Here is a 24,578-nt window from a genome sequence, read left to right as displayed (position 1 = left end):
ATGGCACCCAAACCCCTACTTCTGAAATTTGGAGACCTACTCATTGACATAGATAGTTCCCCCATCTCACCTTCATCATATGTTCATGACTTGGGTGTTGTCTTAGACTCCATGCTTTCATTCAAGAATCATATCAAATCAGTCACTAAAACAGCCTTTTACCACCTTATGAACATCTGTAGACTCCAGCCTGTACTTACAGATTCTATAGCAGAGACCCTTATCCGTGCCTTTTTCACCACACTGCTGGACTACTGCAATTGGGTGTTTTTCGGGATCTCCGACAAAGCCCTGGACAGGCTCCAGTATGTCCAGAATTCAGCTGCCAGCCTACTAACCCGCACTAAGGTCTGGCAACACAACACCCCCACCTTTATTAAGCTACACTGGCTCCCAGTAAAGTCTCGGATTGTGTACAAGATCCTTCTCTTCACTTACAACTCCCTCAGTGCTTTGGCCCCTCAGTATTTGTCCGACTTCTTGCACCCATACAAACAGCCTTGGACAATATGGTCCTCAGCCATGGGTCTGCTTTTTGTTCCTCGTGCCAACCTCCACACCTTTGGGGACAGAGCTTTCAGTGTGGCAGCCCCTACTCTCTGGAACTCTCTCCCTTCTCAGCTTCACAATATCCCATCAATGGACACTTTCAAGAAACTGTCGAAAAATCACCTGTTCAAAAAGGCCTTCAATTTTTTTTTCCTTCTTTGTTCAGCGTCCTTGGGTTTCTTGAAAGATGCTATATAAATCTAAGTTATTATTATTATTATTATTCACTTTTATCTCAGTGGGTTTGCATTTGAGTCTGCATTTGAAACTTACTGTCTGCTAAAGTTTGAACAGCTTGCCATTTTAAAGTTCTCGAAAGTTTCCCATGAATCTTTGGTACGCTGTGGTTAATGAGTGCGATAACAAAAAGCAAAAAAACAAAAAAAACAAAAAGCAAAAATAAAACGCTGACATCTCTATAAATATGGCAGCTACTTGTAAGAGAAAGAGGGTAAGCCGAGCAGGCAGGACTACGTCTCGCTTTACACTCGCTTCTGTTTTTCTGAAACCATTTTAATTTTGCTTAAGCTCGCTCACTTCTTGAGGGTGAATTTAGGACCACACCAGAAGTATATTTACTTTACACTTGAAGCAATTGAAAAGTTTTGTGTGACAGCAAATTCATGGTTCCTTGCTCAGTAGCAGCAGTAGCAGCAGCCTGCTGGATGACTATATGTAACAGGAAAGAAATGGGAAAAGTCCGTTCTCTTGGTTGCTGATGCTTTTAATCATTTTTCTTCATTTACACATCTACAGCAGATTGAACCCCTCTAAATTATGTATTTATGTAGTGCAGTGTTTGTCAGGGTGATTGTTATTGGTAGTGAAGCTCCGACAGAACAAACCAGAGCGCAAAAAAGGAATTCTAATGCACTTTTTCCTGTATCTGAAATGTTTAAAAAAAACAAAACAAGAAAACTGCATTTCAAAGTTGCAGTCTGTCTGCCTTGAAGTTTAATACATTGATGCCCTTATCACTGCAATCAGTGTGCGTGGTACAGGAAGTTGAAAAACAAGCAGAGAAGTAGCAGAAGAAAGCAATGCCTTAGAGCTTGACTGTGGTCAAGCTCTAAGGCATTAATGAAGTCTTCTAATAAAGTTATTCCAAAATATTTGAAATACTTTTAAGAACCCAACATTTCAGAGGTTTTGGTGGCCTTGAATTTTAATAGATAAAAACCTGAAACTACACCTAACAAAGAAAAAGAGTTGACAGTCTCTCAGAATCCTTAATAAATGTATTATGAGAGGACTGAATATGGGTTTATGAAAAAATTGTATCTGGATATGAGAAAACACATATGGTCAATGCTACCAATAGTTCATGACAGAGTGTTTAACGTGTCCATATACAGTGCAATCAGCACATGTATACCATGAGAAAGTGCAGCCAGAGTTGTGTTCTTGTTGTGTTTCTGGGCTTTAAAATAAACTTCATGTTTAAAACTTGTCTTGGACTTGTGATCCCATCACTTTGACTCTAGGGTCACTCAATCAAGCTCACATACCGTATGTATAATACCACTTACTGTCTATTATTGTTCAGTATTTGTATCACAGGCCTTTTCATAAAAATCTGCCTGACATGTTTCTGCAGCAGCAGGAGAGGATAAACATGTCACACATGCTGTGGTCAGACCTGCTCAGTTGTGTTATTTCTGTGTCAAAGGAAGGAAGCAGAGAGCAGTTAAAACAGTCTTTGTGTTGGTCACAGTTGTTGGTGTGTCGTAGCTGCTGCTTCACTCTTTCTCTTTACAGCAAGTTGTCGAAGTCTTCAGACGTGTCGCTGCTGGATGTGAGGATGGGACCCACTTTGCTCTGTGAGCTGGGCCTATTCTGTGAGTACATCACTGACTTCTATAGTTTGATTCATACTGACTGATAAACATGTTTCAGTGAGAAGAACAGAGTATCAGTCATTTGGAGCATTTCAGTTCATTTGAACAGAGGACTCTCATGTTTGTTATCAACATGGTTGTTTGTAGCCTGGATTAGATTTTAGTGCACTGACTCAGATTAGAGTGGAGCTGCTTTAGTTTATCTAAGAAAGGTTTGTTTCTTCATCTGTGATCATTTGATGCATTTTACATCTTAATCTAAAATGCAGCCAATCACAGCAGCCACTGCTAAAAGCCCAAGTGTTTTATTTCTGCCATATTTGAGTGTGTCTTTAGTTTGATGATGTCTGAAGTTTCTGCCTTTATTGTAGTGCTCTGTACGCTCCTCTGCACTGGACACGCTCAAGGTGACTGAACACTTTCACTTTTTCATTTCTTTCTTTTTATTTAGTAATAACGATTCATCTCAGCCTGCTGCATGAATCTAATTATTTGCCAATATATTAACATACAGTATGAACACAGATGTTTCCTCCTATAGTGCATAAAAGTGTGTTAATGTTGTGGTTGTGTTGGATTCTAGATGCTGTGTTAACTATTGAACCCAACTGTTCCAGTTTTTTTATTGGAGAGTTTGTTACCATCATGTGTGGCATGAATGAAGGAGCAGACACTGACTGGGAATACAAACTCAACAAGGATGGTCGAGAATTTGTCCCCTACAACACACACAAAGACTACAGAATAAAGATTTCATCTACAGGTTACAGTGGTGAATATCAGTGTTCTGGTCGCAGGAAGAGCTCACGTTATACAAAGCGCAGTAACACTGTCTCTGTAACTGTATCAGGTAAGTCCTCAGTGAGCAATAGTATAAATTTATGATCTTTGTTCAAATACTCATCTAAATTATAACACAGTGTACACAGCACTAAAATACTCACAGACTCTGTGATCATCATTACTACATGTGTGTGTTTCAATGTAAAACAACAACTGTGGATAAAATTTCATTTAAAAAAGAAAAAGAAGAAATATCAAATGTTTCATGAAATTTAAGGTGACTGATGTTTGTTATCTAAACCAAAACCAGACAGAGCCCTGTAACTGTATTAGTTGAATGAATGAAGGTTTTATTGCCATGTGGGTGAACAGGTTCACACATTGGAAATTGCAATTAACAAAGCACCCATCCGGGGGACAGGTGTCCTGAGGTTATGCAGCCGACTTGCAGCGCTACCTTTAATTTACATTAAGTGTAATTTCTTCAGGTCAGAGAATGGACAAACAGTTATACTGGGTTTATTTACAGATCTACAACCTGAGTTACTGTGTCAATATCCCTGCTTTGTTTTTCCTTCTCTTCCATAACAGCAGGTAAACCCAGGGCCACACTGACAGCAGGAACAACAATCATACCAGTAGGGGGCAGTGTGATACTGACCTGCTCTGTGGGGAGATCTGATGAGTGGAAATATGAGTGGTTCAGACGCACCCAAAGAACCACTGAAGTTCAAATCAGAAGAGATGATCAACAAAACAGAGTTTTCAGAGTATCTCAAGGAGGAATCTACAGATGCAGAGGAGGAAGAGGAGACCCAGTTTTCAACACGTATCAAAGTGATGAAGTCAGCATTAAGATAACCTGTGAGTTCAGTAATCTAGTTTGAAACATTCACTCATGATTAGCAAACATACAATGTTAAGTTTTCTCTGTTGATTTCATGTTTCTGTTTGTATCTCAACTGTTAACATCTGTAAACAGTTTCCAATAAAGTTGCTGTAAAACAACAACAACACAACTGGACTCAGATATTCAGCGGTGAGACGATCACTCTGACATGTGAGGTGGAGGAAGGAGGTGAACCCACTGAGTGGGAGTATGAATGGAGAGGACCCTGGCGAACTACACAGTGGAGAAATAATTATTTGACATTCAGAGTTTCTGAGTCCACCAGTGGAGACTACATGTGTAAGAGTCGACGCAGAGATGACTCATATTCTTCAACAGAGTGGAGTGAAGCCTTCACACTGTCAGCATCAAGTAAGTCATGTTTGTTGTGTGATCTACATTTTACAAATGTCACAATCAGCACAGGAGGAATGAAAGCATGTTACATTTTTAGTCAGAGTGGCAGCTAATAGCAGCTCATTGTGGACAGTTTGTCAGTTTATTAATGAATTTTCAGCTGGTGTAGGGAGGATGGATGTTGTCCTATCACCTCAGTCTCTAATGAAACAAACAATTAAATGAAAACTATTTTAATTAAGGTATTGCTATTTCAAATTCCCTTTACTATAAAAGAGGTTTGACCCCTTCAAAATATGCCACGCAAGTAACAACAAAGCTACAATTTCAATAAAAACAAGCAAAAAAAATAAAAAATTAAAGTCATTCCTGCCTTTCATCTGAGAACAATATTGATGTCTTAAAAATAAACAAACAAACAAATAGGGCTGCAACGATTCATCGATTAACTCGATTAAATCGATTCTAAAAATTTATCGACACAAATTTACTGTGTCGATGCTTCGTTTAAACTCTGCAGCGCTCAGCTGTCTCGGTGTAAGCGGCGCTCCTCACTAGCATTAGCAGCATTAGTGCTGACGTTTTTTTGTGGGTTTATTGGGGGCTGGCAAACCAACATAGAACTGCATTACCGCCACCTACTGGACTGGAGTGTGAATCACTCACGTATACACAAGCACACATTCTAAAAAGCTCTCTGTCGCTGCGATGGATTTCATTTAACACAGAGTGGATCATCACTAGAGTTGCCACCTGTCTCGTAAAATACAGAACCCCGTATGTTACGGGACTCCGTGGAATACGGCTCCGTAACATGCCGTGTTCCGTACTTTACGGGACGGGTGGCAACTGTCGCTGACATGCATTTCCACGCCTCCACTGCTCTCTGTGTGTCTGTGTGTTGTGCTCGCTGAGAATTTCAGCTGCTATTTTTGTCTTTACTTCAGCTGTAGTTACCAGAACTGGTTTGCTAGCGAGCGCGGGCCATTAGCACTAGCGATGGTTCGGTACCGGAAGGCCCGCCCCCCCAGACCCGAGGGGCTCCTTCAAAATATTTTTTATACTTTAATCCCCTATTAGTGACTAAATATAGACCTGCAGTAGAAACGTATTTTCGAGAATGCTTGTGAATACAAAGCATTACACCATTACTCACACATGCGCCATGGCTCCCGCAGCCACTAGTTTTTCAAAACACTCATAGCAGGCAGCGGTTTTAACTGCGCAAGCGCAAAGAGGCGAAGCTGGACGGTGAGCTCAAGTAGTGAAAAAGGAAACGTTTTTCCAGCGTCCAAAACAGCAGCTTTTTCTTTTAGTAACCACCATTAAATCTGTGAAACAGCTGGAGGTCCTTTATCAAGCACCTGATCAGCAAGTGTTAAGGTGAAGAAAAGAGAACTTTGTAGCTGCTCCATTCACCGCTGTTTGTTCACATGAAACTGCAGTACGGAAGTTAAAATATGCAGATAAACTGTTCATAAAAAAAAGTATTTCTTATCCGATTACTCGATTAATCCCTGGAATAATCGATAGAATACTCGATTACTAAAATAATCGTTTTATGCAGCCCTACAAACAAACAAAATTATTAAAAATTTTGAGATTTACTGAAAATATTTATGGCTGAATATTTTTCACTCCCAAAAGATGGCGCATCAGAGCAGAGCAGCAGATGGAGGAGAATCGAGGGAGGAAAGTTAAAATAAAGTTTAAAAAAAAAAAAAAACATCAAAATAATGTTACTGTTGTTATTGCTGCCATCCTCACCACCCCTATTCACCAGCCTAGAAAAAGTGACCGTGATGGCTGTCTAAAACAGTTTAAATGGTGTGCAGCGCCAAGTGATGTGAACATAGGGCTGGGCGATGTATCGATTTTTAAAAAATATCGATATATTTTCATACACGATATAAGATGAAACAATATCGTTTATATCAATATAGTCTAGTTCACATTACAATGATACTTGTATCTCCACCAGTTCACCTTTCTCTTCTCCCAGTTTGCCTCCGCACCGCTTCACATTGCCCTGCCTCTCTCTGCTTCACCCGTTAATCATGCAGGAAGCGACCGTATGGCAGTGTTCCCAACTTAAGCTGTGTTTCCCAATGGAACGACTTGGCGTGGGTCGACTCAGTCAACACAACTCGGCATGGTCCTGTTGTGTTTCCATCTCAAATGACGTCACCGGATTCGTCATTTGACGGGTCACGCGTCCGTAATTACAATTTAAGATATCTCAAACGTAATTATGACTAGTCAAAATTACATTTTAGATATCTGAATTTATCGATTGCATGTAAGCCCCCTTGTGCTGTGCTGAGCTGTCCAAAAAATTGCCTGTGTAGAATTTCAGGTGGCTGCAATGGTGCAGGCCGTTGTGGACAAAATTGTCATAAAATGCAACAATATAGAAAGAGCTCCTCAGTATGGGATATGTGGAGAGCGCGAGAATCGTGTACTTAAAGACTGCTTAAGAAATCTGCACAGAATCTCTGATTTTATGGCAGGCTGTTTTAACAAACTGCCTTATAAATATTCCGCCAAAATGCTCCATAATTCAAGATATTTCAAACGTCATTCTGACTAGTCAGACTGTTAATTTAAGATATCTTCAATAGAAAAGCCTTCTAATTCAAGATATCTGTAATTCATTTTGAGATATCTTAAAAGGCATTTTGCCTAGTCATTATTTGCTTTCAAGATATCTAGAATTTAATTTGCACTAGTCAAAACTATATATCGCCTATCTAAAAATACATTTAAGATATCTTAAATTAGAATTATGACTAGTCAGAATAAAAAACAAGATATCTCGAATTCACTTTAAGACTAGTCATAATTTAATGGTAGATATCTGAAATGTGAGTTTCAGATAGCCAGTAATTCATTGACGATATCTTGAATTGAAGCCGCCATACAAATGAATGGTAAATCTGCCGTCATTCCGACTAGTCAGAATGTAATTAGAGATATCTCAAATAGGTATTTTGTCTAGTCAAAATATAAATAGAGATATCTTAATTTACTAATACGTCTAGTCAATTTTAGATATCTGGAATGTAAGTGTGGTGAATCGGATTTTATGTTAAAATGGCCTGCCATACACCACAGTGTGGGTGGAATCGATATATCAGCGCGGGCAGTAGTCTCATGACGTAACTCGTATGCGGCTCAAAACACAACACAACCATAGATGAGATAGAGGCAAGCTAACAGCTAATGCCAGTTTAATATCATCGTCATGCATAAGTACCCCGTACAATGTTTTAATGGATGAAGATTATCATTGTTAAGTTTAATATATGTATGCTGTGTGAGTGTTTCAGGTGGCTCTCATGTTGCAAAACTACCGCTGCAAACTGCCGGTCTGAGCATTCAACTGGTGTTTTGCGTGCCTCCAGTTTCTTTCTGTCAGGTTTTAAAAATGGCACGCTTAATTCTGGTGAAGGAGTCGCTTTCATGACTCTGCTAGTGATGACACTCCCTGGCCAATCAGTGGTATGCTGTCCTCCGCGTCACATTTTCCCTACCGCCTCGGATCGCTCAGAACCTCGGGTGAGTGAGTACGGAAAAAGGACCGGCAAAGTGTACCTGATTCTAATGGAAATGCCATCAAATCACGGCGAGCCGAGTCGACCCGCATTGAGTCGTTCCGTATGGAAACGCGGCTTTAGTGAATTTGTTGGTAGATTTAGTGTCTTTTCAGACCCCACTGGCGACTTTTTTCCCCAAAAGCGACTAGTGACAAATTTAACGACTTTTTCCAGAGAGGTCGGAGAGTTTTGGAAACCTGAAATCCTCGTCGCCGTATTTTGTATACATACAGCCTTCTTACTGTGTCCGGTCGTACACTTTGGCATCGCCCGGACCCCCAAGAGCCCCTGGCTGCAGGTAAGAGAGCGCTGCCATACACAGCAGAAGTTGGTTTGTACCGTAAGTCACGTGACCTTAATAGCAGAAGCGTGTCTGTTCGTGTCCTCATGATGCAGCCAGTGGATACGACGCCGCATTGCTGTGATACCTCAGTGCATGTATCTATGGATTTGCTGAGCTGGTTCAAATCCTGCTGACTGAAGGATGGAGTTTTGTTCATTCAGTCTGTGTCACAGTACTAGATGGAGTACACACAGGAGGAAGCACTTTGGTGAAGTCTACTTCACTGCAGACTGGCTTTTTAAAGAATAAGTCAGCCTTTTGCTATTTTTGCTCTGTATCTTTTCTGTTTACATTTTAATAGCACAGCTGTGAGTCTTTTGTTATGAAGAAAAAAGCATTAATTTATGTGAGGAGCATTATTATTTAAATATACCAGTGGTTTATTTTTTAGCAATTTCTCATGTACATCTATATGAAGGACCAAAACTGACATAATTAAAAATAAAAGCAGGAATATATATATATATATATATATATATATATATATATATATATATATATATATATATATATATATATATATTGTATATATTTTCTTTATTGTTTTCCTTGAGAAAACAATAAGCTGAGAAGGCTGAGGTCTTTTGGAGTGCAGGGGACACTCCTGAAGACCTTCTATGACTCTGTGGTGGCATCAGCCATCTTCTATGCAGCAGTATGTTGGAGCAGCAGCTTGTCTACAGCTGAGAGGAAGAGGATAGACAAGCTCATCAGGAAAGCCAGCTCTGTCCTAGGATGTCCTCTCGACTCAGTGCAGGTGGTGGGAGACAGAAGGACTCTGACCAAAATAACATCACTGATGGACAAGGTCTCCCATCCCATGCATGAAACTGTTGCTGAGCTGGAAAGCTCCTTCAGTGACAGACTGCTGCATCCTAAATGCACAAAGGAGCGTTACCGCAGATCCTTCCTCCCAGCAGCTGTAAGACTTTATAACCATCACTGCTCCCAACAAAAACCACAATAACCTACACAATGTAGGATAATATATAATATACTGTAAATAGTCCGGCCTGTTAAGGTTCAACACACAGGCACATCATGTACATTGTATATAGTGTTATTATTAGTAGTATTAAGGTTAATATTGTTTGTTGATTTTATATATATTCTTTTCTTAATAGTGTGAATTATTATATCTTTATTTATATTTATAATAACTGCGGCTGCTGTTACACCCAAATTTCCCCTCTGTGGGACAATAAAGGCTGTTTCTTCTTCTTCTTCTTCTTCTTCTTCTTCTTACACATGTTTTCGTCAAGAAATATATATATTTTGTTTTACCTTTTTCTTATACAAGCCTTTGTTCTTTTTACATTTCCTCGTCTCCTCATTTGCATAATGAGGCAGCTCTGCCTCATTATGCAAATGAGGAGAGCTGCCTTCTTGCTCCAGCTCCTCTACTATTGGTCAATAAACAAAAAGGAGCTTATTTCATCTATGACAATGCAGCAGCCGTTCAAACGGGTTTTGTAAGGTTGGTGAAGAATGTGTTTATTAAAGGACAAACACTGTGGAATTCCCAGTACCAGTGTGGCTGTGAGTTTTTGACTGTCTGATGATCACTTCTGCTGCCTCCTCTTCACCACTGAACACAACCCAAATGTTATAATACCTTTTGGGAAGAAAATATATCGAGATATATATCCTATATCGCCATTCAGTTAAACAATATCGAGATATTATTTTTGGTCCATATCGCCCAGCCCTATGTGAACATAGTATCTGGTGTATTTTGTGTAAAATTTGAAAATATTCCTTATGTGAAATAAATGTTACAACCACTGAAGTTATTTTCCTCAGTGAGGTGAATTGTATGAAGCTTATTTTGTCATGATTTTAATGTTTTTCCAAATTTAATTCAAGGTGTTGGAATTGGGAATAATAGATGTCTGTTTATTGACACTTGACAAATTCTAAGTATCTTATAATGCGGAGAACAAACTGATGAGAAAAGAAGATAATGAAGAATTTTGTAGATTTCACTGCAAGTGGAAAATGATGATTGTTTGTAGGTTTTTATGCCTTTATAATGAATCACGTGTCCATAATTTTTCCTTCTCTTTCATAACAGCAGATAAACCCAGGGCCACACTGACAGCAGGAACAACAATCATACCAGTAGGGGGCAGTGTGACACTGACCTGCTCAGCAGGGAGATCTGATGAGTGGAAATATGAGTGGTTCAGACGCACAGAAATAACCTCTGAGGTTCAAATCAGAAGAGATGATCAACCAAACAGAGTTATCAGAGTATCTCAAGGAGGAATCTACAGCTGCAGAGGAAGAAGAGGATACCCAGTTTACTACACTGACATAAGTGCTGAAGTCATCATTGAGATAACCTGTGAGTTCAGTAATTTAGTTTGAAACATTCACTCATGATTAGCAAACATACAAAGTTAAGTTTTCTCTGTTGATTTCATGTTTCTGTTTGTATCTCAACTGTTAACATCTGTAAACAGTTTCCAATAAAGTTGCTGTAAAACAACAACAACACAACTGGACTCAGATATTCAGCGGTGAGACGATCACTCTGACATGTGAGGTGCAGGAAGGAGGTGAACCCACTGAGTGGGAGTATGGATGGAGAGGACCCAGAAAAACCACACAGTGGACACACAATAATTCCTGGATTTTCAATATTTCTGAGTCCAGCAGTGGAGACTACACGTGTAAGAGTCGACGCAGAGATGACTCATATTCTTCAACAAAGTGGAGTGAAGCCTTCACAGTGTCAGCATCAAGTAAGTCATGTTTGTTGTGTGATCAATGTTTTACAAATGTCACAATGGTCTACGAGGCATGTTACATTTTTAGTCAGAGAGCTGCAGCTACTGTAGTAACGAACATTCAGCTGGTATAGCAGAGTAATGCTGATCTGTTTTCCCATCAACTCAGTAAAAGGATGAAATCAATACTGGCAACACTGACACACCTCATGAAGATAATTATGGTTTTGGTTTATTTGTTTTATTTGATTAGCAAATTGGCAAACATTGGTTCACATTGTGTCTCTCCTATTATTTGTCATGGCTCTTGAGTCAGACCATGACAACATCTAATCAGAACCTGTTATTTATTACCGCAGGGGGCGGGTTGGAAAGCTTTTCATTTCTTGTCCCCTTAATCATTGGACTTGTTTGTGGTATTTTACTGATTCTTCTTCGGCTGTTGTGTCACTTCAAACTGGCAAAGGGTGAGATCACTTCCTTCTGATATTAAATTGAACACAATCTAATTATTGAGAATCACAGATGTTTCCTTAATGCTGCATGCACTTTTTTTTTTTTTTTTACAGGATCAAGTTCTATCAGGTTGGTTCAAATCTTTATCATTTTAACACACTAGAATTAAATCCTATGTTTCTTATTAAATCTGCTGTTTTACTTCATTTTATGTTCCAGCGGGACTCAGAGCACAAATCAGAGCTCTGCTACAAACCACATGATCAACCAGGATGAAGCTCAACACAACCAACACACTTCTCCTCTCCAAGGTCAGCCTTTCTTTGTTTTCTTTGTTTGATTGTTTTTGTTCTTGTGTGTTTGTTGCAATCTCAGACCAAACAATGTCATTGTCTGATTTACATGTTTGGAATACAGTGTATATGGATTTGGTCAGAGATTTTTTATTATTAATCTAACATTGGTTTGTATTTTGTAGGTGATGCTTGTCTCTTTAAATCAATCAAAGACCACAATGACACAGAAAATGGTAAAGTATATACAGTGGCATATATGTATGCAGAGTATATGATCTTCATCTATGTATAAATACTTTGTCATTGAATTCATGGATTTCACATATTTTTTGATTGAGCTTGAAACTTTACAATGAAAGGTAAAAATATATTTATAAAAATATAAAATAAAGTGGTTTAGATGCTTTTATGGGACAGCAGCATCTAAATTAAGTAAAAATAGTATTTTCATTCATTCATGTGATCCTTCTAACAGGGAACTATTATCTGGTACTTCCAGGAAGTACCAGATAAAAGCTGCATGTCGCAATGTGCACTGCTGAAAAAATTAGTTTATTAATAAAAAATAAATAAAACAAATTAAACACTTGTTCATTACATTGTAACACAATGTCAGTTCAACTTCAGGAATATCAATCTGTCCAAGTAGGAAGCACAAACAACTGTGACCTCATTTCACCTGCTACGATGCCAATAAAAGTGACAACAGTTGCACTGGAGGGGAAACATCAATACAACCCTGAAAAAGGGAATAGTTTTACTGATGAAACAGTACCTGAAGCTCGTTCAGGTTGTACAGGTAGGCCATCTCCTTCAGGATGACACATTCACACATGCTGTTGCAAAAATGGTCCAAGCACAGTCTCAGCAGAATGTGGTGGAGATACCAGGAAGTGAGCTGTTGAACCTGCTCCTTTGTATGAGGAGAAACTGGAGGAGCACTACTAGAACCTTAGAAATGGACCCCCAGGGGTCTAATCATGTGCATGTTTCTGACCAAACTGTTAGAAATAGGCTAATGACCTGTCCCTCCTCTTTTAGGTGACAGCAGGTTGTGTGGACAATCAACAGCCTCCTACAATCAAGCTAAAGCCAGTGGAGACAAAGGTAAGTAAAATAATAAAAGAAGTAACATATTTATTTTTGCATTCTCATTTGAATTCGTCTTACACACCAGGTAAAACTGTATAAATAAAGTTAGTTATCAGTTTGTACTAAGATGTTACTGATGATCATCTGTGATAGATCATTTCTTTATTTGCAGAAAAATCGGATCCTGCAGCAGCTGATGAAACAATTTATTCTGACATCAAACTGCGAACAGCTCTTGGTAAGCATAAAGAAATAAACCAGAGTCAGAATCAGAGATACTTTATTGATCCCAGAGGGAAATTTCTGTTGTTACAGCTGTAACTGTTTATCATATTGAAAGAATAAAACACTCTAATAATTTAAATTAATTAAAACTAAAAACACATTAAAAAACATAAAAACCAAAAAAAGATTATTCTGAAGTATATACATGTAAATTCTTATGATTACAATTAAGGCACAACACTGTACAAATATACATGTCATAAATTGCACTGATGCAATTGCTTATAATATTGTGATTTGTCGCTATAATGATGAACTCATATACATTTTAGAGGAAGTAAATTCTATCCTAAAATCACCTTTAACAACTGTCTCAGTAGCTGCTCAGTGAGAGACTCTATTATTGTTTGCACCTAGCAAAAAACTCATGACAATCTTAATTTTCTAACATTAAATGTGGGTTCTTTCCCACATTACCTGAAGTTATGTGGACAAAAAATAAAATCTTTAATGTTGTAGCGTCCGTCAGGACGTTAAAGAAGATGACGAGAGGTTGCCAGCAAAGGTTGCCTTTTTTATTAACAACTAAAGGGCTGCTGTGGGCTGCAACAACGCCAATAAAACAACAGACAATAAAGGGAACTCTCACTCTCGCTCTCCTCGTGTGCATACACACCTTCAGGTAACTGCAGAACAGTGGGAAATCACAGAACATCATGACCAAATGGCATCTAACTTTAACTAACAGAATTGCTACACTGCCCCCCTTAATAAAACCTTCGCCTTGGGGGATCGTGTACAAAGTCTCTGAGGTAACCTGGGGCCCTTGCATGTCTCTGTGGCCTCCTTGTAGTGGACACACAGGGCTGTGTCTGCAGTCCTACAGCACCCTGTTGCTGATCTGGGAAGGGGTGCAAGGGCAGAGGGTGCTGTGGGGTGATAAAAGGAAAAACAGTCGGTGAGTCTTGGGGTGTGGCTGTTTTGTTTCTGTGGCCTCTTTTCCACTGACAGGGCTCCAGTGCCGGTGCCAGTATTTGAACCATTCAGTGTTTTTTTTCCACTGCGAACACACTCGGTGCTTGTCCGAAAAATGGATTCAACTCGGGCCCAAGCTAGCTGGTTTCGAACCAAGAATGCGTGAAGAAAGCGGCAGAAGGGCGTGACTTTCTACTGCTATTTCACTGCATGGTGTGTATTACCTGAGAAAAGCGATGCGATTTTCATGGCTGTGAATTAGGTTGGGCTCTAAGGCTGAACTTGCTGCTTTGTATCTGTTCATATCACAGATAAAAGGACACAAAGTGCGTACTTGTTGTCTTGCTCATAATTGCTGTCTGTGTTTCCCTCTGTGCTGCACACAGATGCTGCAGTAGTTTGGTTTGGAGTGTGCGCAGCACAAGAAAGGGGAGCATGTTCTCCTACGTTGGTGCTCTTCGGCTTTCGTGTCCAGATGAGAACCCGCCCACACTCATATGTAAAGGAGCAGTTCACAAAGCACGGTGGAAATCCAGGCTCATTCTTAAGCGTTTTGCAGGTTCATTGAAACCAACATCAGCACTGGCATGAGCACCGGCACCTCGGCGGGGGAAAAGTAGTATCTGGGGGGTTGACTGGGGCCCAGGGCACTGAACTGGGTGCGCTTCGCCCCTGTATGGAGCCAACCTGTCTCTGTGGAGGGCCACTTGTCTCCCCCTAGTCAGCAGCTGGACCCTGTACACCACCTTCCCCAGCTTCTCTAACACTTCACAAGGCCCCACCCAGTGGCAGTCCAACTTATCTCAGCAGCCATTCTTCCTCCTTGGGCTGTACACCCACACAAGGTTACCAACCCTGAAGTCTTTCCCTTTGACCCTCAGGGCATAATCCTGTTTCTGTCTCATCCCTGCCTTCTACAGCTGGTCACGGGAAAAAGCATGCGCCGACTCCATCCGGTCCTGAAGCCTCCTGGCATATTCCGTACCTAGTAGGACTGCCAGAGCATCTGGGGGCCTCGCAAATGCCATTTCTGCTGAAGTCTGCAGCTCTCACCCCAGCATAAGCAGGACAGGTGTGCCCAAGGTGGGATCTTGTATAGCGGACCTGTAAGCCAGCAAAACAAATGAGAGGTGCATGTCCCAATCATGCTGGTGTTCTGTAGTGAGGATGGCAAGCTGTTTTGCCAGGGTCCTGTTGAAGCGCCCAACGAGCCTGTCGCTCTGCGGGTGTAAAGGTGTAGTCAGGGTTTTTTGCATTCCTAGGCGCTCACACATGACAGAGAAAACAGCTGACTCAAAGTTCCTTCCTTGGTCACTGTGGATGGTTTTCGCCATCCCAAACATGGCGAACATGCCCTCCACCAGCCTGTCAGCAACAGTCTCCACATCATGGTCGGGTATGGCATATGCCTCTGGCCATTTTGTGAAATAATCCATGGCAACTAGAACATAACGATTCCCTCTGTCTGTGCGTAGAAAGGGTCCCATCACGTCCACTGCTACTCTCTCCATTGGGGCTCCCACTGCTAGCTGCTGAAGCTGTGCTGCCCCCAGTAGAAACCTTGAAGAAGCCGACGAAGGGTTTTGGAGACTGGAAAATGTCCTTCCCCGGTTGTTTCATGACTGGCTTTTAGGACCGAATCTCTCAAAGCCCTTTGGACCACCACCTGTTCTCCCCTGTAGCTGGCTCTTTCCAGGCTCTCTGAAGCACTCCATCCTTCCTTCAGAGAGCTGTAAACTTTTCAAACAGTCCTTTAATGGCAGGTGAGTATCCAGCAACCTCGCTCCACTGTGGCCTTTATCCAGACTCCACCCACTGCAGCACTGGTTGGAGGTCGCATCCTGTTCCTGTTCCTGCTCTGCATTCAGATGGGTCAATCACCTGAGCTGCTCTGCAGGGTGGCCCTCCTCTGCTGCACATGGGATCGTGTTCCTCCCCAGCACAGAGAGATATAATCTCTCCAGCATGTCCTGGGTCTAACCCGGGGGCTCGTCCCGGTAGGACATGCCCAGAACACCTCACCCAAGAGCTGCCCAGAAGGTATCCTAGTCAGATGCCCGAGTCACCTCAACTGGCTCCTCTTAATGTGGACGAGCAGCAGCTCTATGCTGAGCCCCTCTCAAATGGCCACACTCCTCACCCTATCACTAAGAGAGAGGCCAGCCACCCTCTGGAAGAAGCTTATTACTGCCGCTTGTATTCACTATCTTATTATTTCGGTCACTTCTCATAGCTCGTGACCATAGGTGAGGGTAGGAACGTAGATCAACCGGTAACTGACAGCTTCGCTTTTATGCTCAGCTTCCTCTTCGCTATGAGAGATCGGTGCAGCATCTGCAATGATGCAGATGCTGCACCGATCCGTCTGTCGATCTCTCGTTCCTTTCTCCCGTCACTCGTGCACAAGACCCTGAGATATTTAAACTCCTCCACCTGAGGAAGCAATTCATCCCTGAGCCGGAGTGGGCACTCCAACCAAATGTCCAGGATTCCGTGACCAGGACAAAAACCGAACAGCGCTCCCACTACTTATACTACAAATCCAACAATGCACCGCAACAGGTGCTGCAGGCCGAGACCTGTGCGCTAACCCATCTGTGTTGCCAATGACTCATTGATCAGTGATCGGCAGACAGCACTTTTTACAGTGACATATAAGCTAGCCTGACCCCCAAAAATGGCCAAAGGAAAAGTGGAAAACAGGAGGACCTGATCACTGACATCGGAGGTAAACCGTGTGTCCAACCAAAAGAGCGGATTGGTGGGACAGTTATGGGAGAAGATGCAGATGGAGACCTGCACAGCTGACAGTGCATCACTGCTCACACACCATGAAATGCCGCGCAGCAAAGTCCTAAAGACACAAGGCGTCATCAGCACCATAACACAGACAGTGCCGGCAATCGTTGCTGAGCCACCCATTACTTGCCTTTTCCTGGTGCGAACAGCTGTTTAACAATGAGTTTATCACCGCTGAGCCGACTGATCAAAGGAATTTTGAATTACCGTAATTCCGCGACTGTTTGTCCTGTCGGAAAAACAGTTTCTGAAAGCTGAGAAATTGCGCTTCACATCCAATACAGGGTTTATTACAGTAAAAGTTTGCAAACGACGGCACCTTTGTCCCTGCAGCTTCAGGGATGGAAATTAGAGCAGGTCTCCACCGCTGTGTTTGCAGCTGCACTTTTTGCTGATAAACTGGACACACTGCGCAGTTTATGCAGCGTTTTTCCTCATATGAAGCGCAAAAATTCACATCACAATTTTTACCTGAAAAATTAGCAGCTTGAAATATTCTCATTTTTCCTGATGTCATTTTTTTAAAACAAAATATAATTTTATATTTTATTTAATGTGTTGAGGAAAAAGTTGCTGTATTCTGACCATTCAAATCATGTTGCTGATTAAAATGATTTTTAATTCTGTTTGGCCCACGACTCAGACTGTGTCTTCAATTTTGGCCCTTCATATAATTGAGTTTGACACCCCTGGTCTACATGCTGTGTTGAGCCGTAGCACCTTTAATAGACTGAGACCATCCCTCAGTCACTTTATGTGATGAGTGGCGTTCTGACCAATAGAAAATACAAAGAAAGTTAAAGCAATTCCACCCTTTTTTTCACGATCACCTGTCCCTCCTCTTTTAGATAACAGCCTGTCGTGTACTCAGGTCATTTACAATCAAGCTAAAACCAAGACAGACAAAGGTAAGTAAACTAATAAAATAAGTAACTTATTTATTTTCTTGTTTGAATTTTTTTAACACACCAGGTAAAACTGTATAATTTAAAGGTAGTTATCAGCTTGTACTAAGATGTTACCGATGATCATCTGTGATAGATCATTTCTTTATTTGCAGGAAAATTGGCTCCTGCAGCAGCTGATGAAACAGCTCTTGGTAAGTGTAAAGAAATAAAATAGCTTCATCACTAGAATGATTAACTCCAATACATTTTAAAGGAAGCAAATTCAATCCTAATTCAACTTTAACCACTGCCCCAGTTGATGTTTGTAGCTGCTCAGTCAGAGACTCCATTATTGTAATTTTATAACATTAAATGTGGGTTCTTTCGCATATTACCTGAAGTTATATGCCACAAAAATAAAATCTTTAATATCTAATGCAGTGAAATTTCAATCAGTAAACATAATTTAACTGATGTTCAACAGAAATAAAAGGTGAAGAAATGAGAGGACTCTGTGTTGATTAGGCTGTATCATGACTTCCTCATTTTAAAATGGTGATGGTACGGGCTAGTGCAGGAATATCTCTCATTAAGGCCTTTACACACCGGACGCGTAAATTACGTGCGAATGTTTCGTGCATTAAAAATATTTTTCGGACTCTCCTGTTCTTAATGCAGCCGTTCACACCGACCGCGTCATTTCACAGGACGAATTTGAGGCATTTATTTTTTCAGATCAAGTTCGATTTTTCTGACTTTCGCAAGCGAACAAACAGGTCTGACCAATCAGAGCGCTGCATTTAGCAACATGTGAGGTCATAGCTCAAAACGCGCACCGATGTACTGAATATACAGTGATGTGGGAACAATAAAATCATAATATTTTATCTCAGACACACAGCTACACGCTGCTGTGGGTCAGTCGGCTCTCTGATATTATCCTCTGCCTCCTCACATGTGATCCCAACTCTGCCAACAGGAGCTCAAACTGTCCCACTGACATGCTGAAATATGCATGAAAGCATCCGTGATGCAGCTTCAACTCCGGGATCAAACCATGAAACTCTCCCTGCTGCTGCTTTCTTATGAGCTGGATGAACCCAGAATCTCTCTTTGTTCCTTCTCTTGTTTAGAAACATCAGGGCCTCATTACATCATCGCTTGATGTCGACTGCATTTTGTTTTTCATCGTGCATTATATGAGGAGGATTTAGTCGCAAAAACGCAACGCGTCCGGTGTGTATGTAGGTTACACGACAGGTTCGCATCTGAAAGATTCAGAATTTCGTGTCGTTTTTACCCAACGTATCCGGTGTGAAAGGGCCTTTAGATTGTAGCTTCATTGGCCTTGGTGACCAGGGGTGGAGGAGCATTGAACTGATCCAATACTGAAATGAGGACTAACAACAGAGAAAGAAAAAAATTACAGCAAAAAAAAATGTTTTTTTAAACCTATCCTGTCCAGCAGCTTAAGCTCGTAAATTATAGTCTACATCAGGGCTCTTCAACTCCAGGCCTCGAGGGCCGGTGTCCTGCAGGTTTGAGATGTGTCCCTGATCCAACACACCTGAATCAAATGGCTGAATTACCTCCTCAGTATGCAGTCAAGTTCTCCAGAGTCCTGCTAATCACTTCTATATTTGACTCGGGTGTGTTGAAGCAGAGACACATCTAAAACCTGCAGGACAGGGGCTCTCGAGGCCTGGAGTTGAAGAGCCCTGGTCTACATGCTGTGCTGAGCCACAGCACCTTTAATAGAATGAGAACTTCCCTCAGTCCTCACTGAACTAACTCCACCCTTTTTATCCTGATCACCTGTCCCTCCTTGGTTAGATGATGTGCTGTATGCTCAGGTCTTCTACAATAAAACTGAATGCAAGAATGACAAAGGTAAGTAAAGTAATACCTCATTACACTTTTTTTTTTACACACCAAGGAAAACTGGATAATGGTTTGAACTAAGAAGCTACTGCAGTAACACTGTACAGAAATAAAATAGCCCACGTATTGTGATTCGTCACTCTAATTATAAATAAAAATGATTTTTAAAGGAAATAAATTGTCCTAAATCACCGTTAATCATTGATAATCCTGCATTGTTTCTTCCAGATTAATAAGATACGTGTCTGCAAAACCAACTGAATGGAGGACAAAACGAAATGTATTTCATATAAATGTAATTATGGACTGTATTATTAACAAGCTTTAGAGCTTTAGCACCAAATGGTGGTGTTGCCTTGAGATTATGATCTTTTTCATGTTGACATGAGCTCTTATTGAACTGCATGTACTGTCGCATGTACATTTACAGATGTTTTCTGTGTTCTTTAAATCTGCAGATTGCTTTAAGTATTTTTGTTCCGTTGAATGGATTTAGTATCATTTGACATATTTCTAAAAGCTTGTTTTTCTTTAACAGTTTCAGGAATTAATAACAATTTGTTTGTTTGGTTTTACCTTCTGTAAGCTGCCAACAGAGGTTTGTGTTGTCTGATTATGTGTATCATATAAAGAGTTTTATATAAACTATATATTCTTCAATCTATATTCTTGTGTGTTTTTTCATGTTTACACACTCATTCTTGTTTGTGTGCTTCATCACACCTAATAGATCTACGTCACACATCACTGTTATCAGCCACATCTTTTAGTTTTTTTTACAATGTAGGACTCATTAGCAAACATGACCTGACCAGGAGTCACTAAAGTGTTAATATGACCCTGACCAGCTGGAATTATGAGCGGTACAGAGGCAGGAAGAAACTCATGATCACATGGGATGCTGTTTTTCACAAAATGGGGGAAGGACTTTATGTTAGCTGTGGCACTCTTGCTTATGGTAAATGGACTAGTTCTTATATAGCGCTTTTCTACTCAGTATGAGCACTCAAAGCACTTATACAACCTGTGCATTCACCCATGCACTCCCATTCATACAAGCACTTCCATTTTTACGAAGCTAAGTGCTTTTTAATTAACTATCATTCACATGCATTCATACTCGGAGAGCAACTTGGGGTTAAGTATCTTGCCCAAGGATACATTGGCATGTAGCCTGGAGTAGCCAGGATTCGAACCGCTGACCTTCCGATCAGTAGGTGACCTGCTCTACCTACTGAGCTACAGCCACCCCAAATACAGGTTGGCCCGTACGGGGATCGAACCCGCGACCTTGGCGTTATTAGCACCACGCTCTAACCAACTGAGCTAACCGGCCTTAATGAAACCTAAAATTATTTGCCAATTACAACATGCCAGAGTTAAGTCTTTCATCTCAAACAGCGCTCTTTACATTACTGCCATCACGTGGCCACAGTTGGATATTGTCACTGGAAGCAGGATCAATTTTGCTTACCTCAGTGGAAACTGTAGCACGTCATGTTTGCGTATGTGTCCCATGAACATCTATGAGAAATCACTTGGTTGAATGAATGTGGTAAGTTCAACCAACACACACCTTCATTTTTCATTAATGTTTTTAATCCCCCTGTAGATATAAACATCTAACTGTGTCAGTGTTCAAACCTTTTATTCCAGCTGTGACTTTATGTATTTATTTGATTATTATTAATAATAACATGTTTAATACAGATCTGTATTACTGAGCTGATGATAAGACTTAAACAGTCATGCTGCAGTAATGCAGAGTAAATATTTCACAGGAACTGACAGTCTGACAGCTGCAGCTGGGCTGATTATAAATCCCTGACATCATCGCTGTCTCTTGACAAGTTAATGACTGCAAAAGTGCTCATGTTATGTACAGAAAATTAAAACTAATTTCTAACTGGGATTTTAGTGCTTGTAAAAACATAAACATCTGCAAATGAATTTGCCCCTGTAATCGCTTTGACAGCAACTTTATGGATGAGGGAATGAATGGGAGTGTCAGACAGGTGGTTCGGGTGCAGCAGGAGGGGAGGAGTCAGAGAGACACTCAGAGTTTGCTGGATAAAACCTGCCAGCACAGGTTATAGTCACAGAGTGTGTTACCATGGTAACTGACTGAGTTGAAAACCCGAGTTTCTCTCATTAAAGAGTTAACAGGCTCAGAGTTTTTAGCTCAACTTGCTTTCTGGAATAGGTCCCTAGGTCATAACAAACTTGCTTCAAAAATGTGTAGCTGTCCTTAGCAGGACGACATCAGTTCCTCATAACACACCATCAGTACTGGTAGGATTGGTAGGAATGTGCAAATTTACTGAAAAAAAAAAATCGAGATTATTTTACATGGTGTTTTTCATTGTTAGAAAGCTGAGTGCATGATGCAGAGCCTACAATCTGAAAGCTTCAAACAGATCCATACCCATTAGTTTCTTCATAGAAAATGCACTGGATATAAGTTGATACAGAAACACCAATCCTTGTCCTTGTTGTGGACTCTGGCTTTGGGAAAGTGGTGTTTTTCACAAAAATCCTCAAAACTTAACAATGAAAATAACTCATTTGAATTGTTAAAATGGACAGTATTGTCAGGGACTGCGTGGTTACACACTGTATAAATCAAACAACACAATTCAAAAACTGAAATATTAGTCTGAAAACATTTCCTCCCTTCCTTCTTTAATGGGATACTGTTTATAAAATGTAATGTTTTGAAATGCAGTTATTTGTAAGGTTTCACAGTTTTATCTCAGGTATAAGTGGTACTTGGATATTAATTACATTATTATTTACCTCCTATTCAAAATTTTGGCTATTAGTCAACCTAAGCAGATATACTCTTAACCTCATGTTCATTTTTCTCTCTCTATTTCTCTTCCCTCTTATTTGTCATTTTGTCTCCCTTTCCTCATCTCACACTCTGTCTGCTCCGCGAACCTAGAATCCTATATTACATCCTTCCTCCCTTTATCTTTATATAACTTTCCTTCTTTGGGTTCCTCTGTGTCATATTTCCTCTTGACATTGAGTACTGTGCTGAGGATCTTACAGTTATCAAGGTTTTCCAGTTACACTTTGATTCCTCATTTGTCTTGTACAAAGGTGAGAAATCAGTGAGTACCAGTTGGATAAAAAAAAAGAATAAACTGAATGGATTATTAAAGATTATTGAAGAATAAAGAAAACATGTTATTTTTAATTGAAAAGCAATAGAATAAGCTGAGTTAAATATTTATTCAGTAACAAAAGTGTATTGTGAATTAGTAAGTTTTGTTGTTTGTTTGTTTAAGTTAGTCCAGTATTTTTTTCATTTTATTAACTGATTTTTTTGTCAGTGTATTCATATTACAGGAATTTTAAAAATAAAAATCTGCCTGACATGTTTCTCCAGCACCAGAAGAGTAGAAACACTGTAGTCATGCTGTACTCATCCCTTGTTATGTTATGTTATTTCTGTGTCAAAGGGAGGAAGCAGAAAGAAGAAGTTTAAAAAAGTCTGTTTTTGTCACAGTCACACCCTCGTAGCTGCTGCTTCACTCTTTCTCTTTACAGGAAGTTGTAGAAGTTTTCAGACGTGTCGCTGCTGGATGTGAGGATGGGACCCACTTTGCTCTGTGAGCTGGGCCTATTCTGTGAGTACATCACTGACTTCTATAGTTTGATTCATACTGACTGATAAACATGTTTCAGTGAGAAGAACAGAGTATCAGTCATTTGGAGCATTTCAGTTCATTTGAAAAGAGGACTCTCATGTTTGTTATCAACATGTCTTCTGCCCTCAGTTAAATGTTGAGTACTAACCTAGACAGTGAGCTAAACACTGATGGATCCAGCAATGACAGGTCGGCGTGACGTGGTCTTTTTGGGCTTTACTGAGACCCATTTTTTTACTGTAGAACTGTGACTGAAAAGAATCAAGGGAATGACATCAGTGTTTAGTCATAACAGATTCATGCATGAAAACCTGTGCTTTAGCCCAGGCTACCATTGACATAGAGCTAAAGACTAGTGGCATTAGCTTACCCTCACTCAAACTAGAACATTTGTCTATTGCTAGTTTGATGATGTCTGAAGTTTCTGCCTTTATTGTAGTGCTCTGTACGCTCCTCTGCACTGGACACGCTCAAGGTGACTGAACACTTTCACTTTTTCATTTCTTTCTTTTTATTAATAAAGATTCATCTCAAACTACTGCATCCTCATTATTAACCATTTATTAAATGTATTATTATTCATTATTTTAGGAACATATCTATAGAGATTGCTTTTGAATCTTAACTAAAGTGTGTTAGATTGTTAATGCTGTGGTTGTGTTGGATTCTAGATGCTGTGTTAACTATTGAACCCAACTGGTCCAGTTTTTTCATTGGAGAGTTTGTTACCTTCATGTGTGACATGAATGAAGGAGCAGACACTGACTGGTATTACAAACTCAACAAGGGTGGTCAAGAATTTGTCCCCTACAACACATACAAAGACTACAGATTTCAAATTACATCTAGACGTGACAGTGGTGAATATCAGTGTTCTGGTCGCAGGAAGAGCTCAAATGATACAAAGAACAGTAACACTGTCTCTGTAACTGTATCAGGTAAGTCCTCAGTGAGCAATAGTATAAATGTATGATACCTGTACAAATAATCATCAGAATTATGAAACACAGAGTTCATTTAATTAATTTCATGCAAACTTTTTCTGATGCTCAAAACCATTACATTTAAGGTGACTGATGTTTGTGTTATCTAAACCAAAAACCAGACAGAGCCCTCTAACTGTATTAGTTTACATTCAGTGTGACTTCTTCAGGTCAGCGAATGGACAAACAGTTACATTGGGTTTATTTACAGATCTACAACCTGAGTTACTGTGTCAATATC

At 40.2% G+C, this 24,578-nt stretch overlaps 1 protein-coding gene and 1 non-coding gene across 2 annotated transcripts; one reads left to right on the top strand and one right to left on the bottom strand.

Moving 5' to 3' along the window:
* On the top strand, positions 1–20,108 carry LOC115797052 (uncharacterized). Its single transcript, XM_030753532.1, has 16 exons — positions 1–580; positions 2,971–3,237; positions 3,762–4,034; positions 4,153–4,431; positions 10,430–10,702; positions 10,821–11,111; positions 11,447–11,554; positions 11,657–11,672; positions 11,763–11,854; positions 12,022–12,072; positions 12,881–12,946; positions 13,104–13,169; positions 17,779–17,838; positions 17,991–18,029; positions 19,651–19,707; positions 19,927–20,108. Exons 1-16 carry the CDS (start codon positions 1–3, stop codon positions 19,929–19,931), a joined length of 2,523 nt encoding a protein of 840 aa, XP_030609392.1. The 3' UTR covers positions 19,932–20,108.
* An 852-nt stretch (positions 20,109–20,960) lies between these two features.
* trnai-aau (transfer RNA isoleucine (anticodon AAU)) lies at positions 20,961–21,034 on the bottom strand. Its single transcript has one exon. It is a non-coding gene; the product is annotated as a tRNA-Ile (tRNA).
* Between the last annotated feature and the right edge of the window lie 3,544 nt (positions 21,035–24,578).

This window comes from Archocentrus centrarchus, chromosome 18 (genome assembly GCF_007364275.1).
Source record: "Archocentrus centrarchus isolate MPI-CPG fArcCen1 chromosome 18, fArcCen1, whole genome shotgun sequence".
In the NCBI taxonomy this organism is placed as follows: domain Eukaryota; kingdom Metazoa; phylum Chordata; class Actinopteri; order Cichliformes; family Cichlidae; genus Archocentrus; species Archocentrus centrarchus.
The sequence above is the reverse complement of the archived record's forward strand: the minus strand, read 5'-3'. Positions and strand labels throughout refer to the sequence as shown.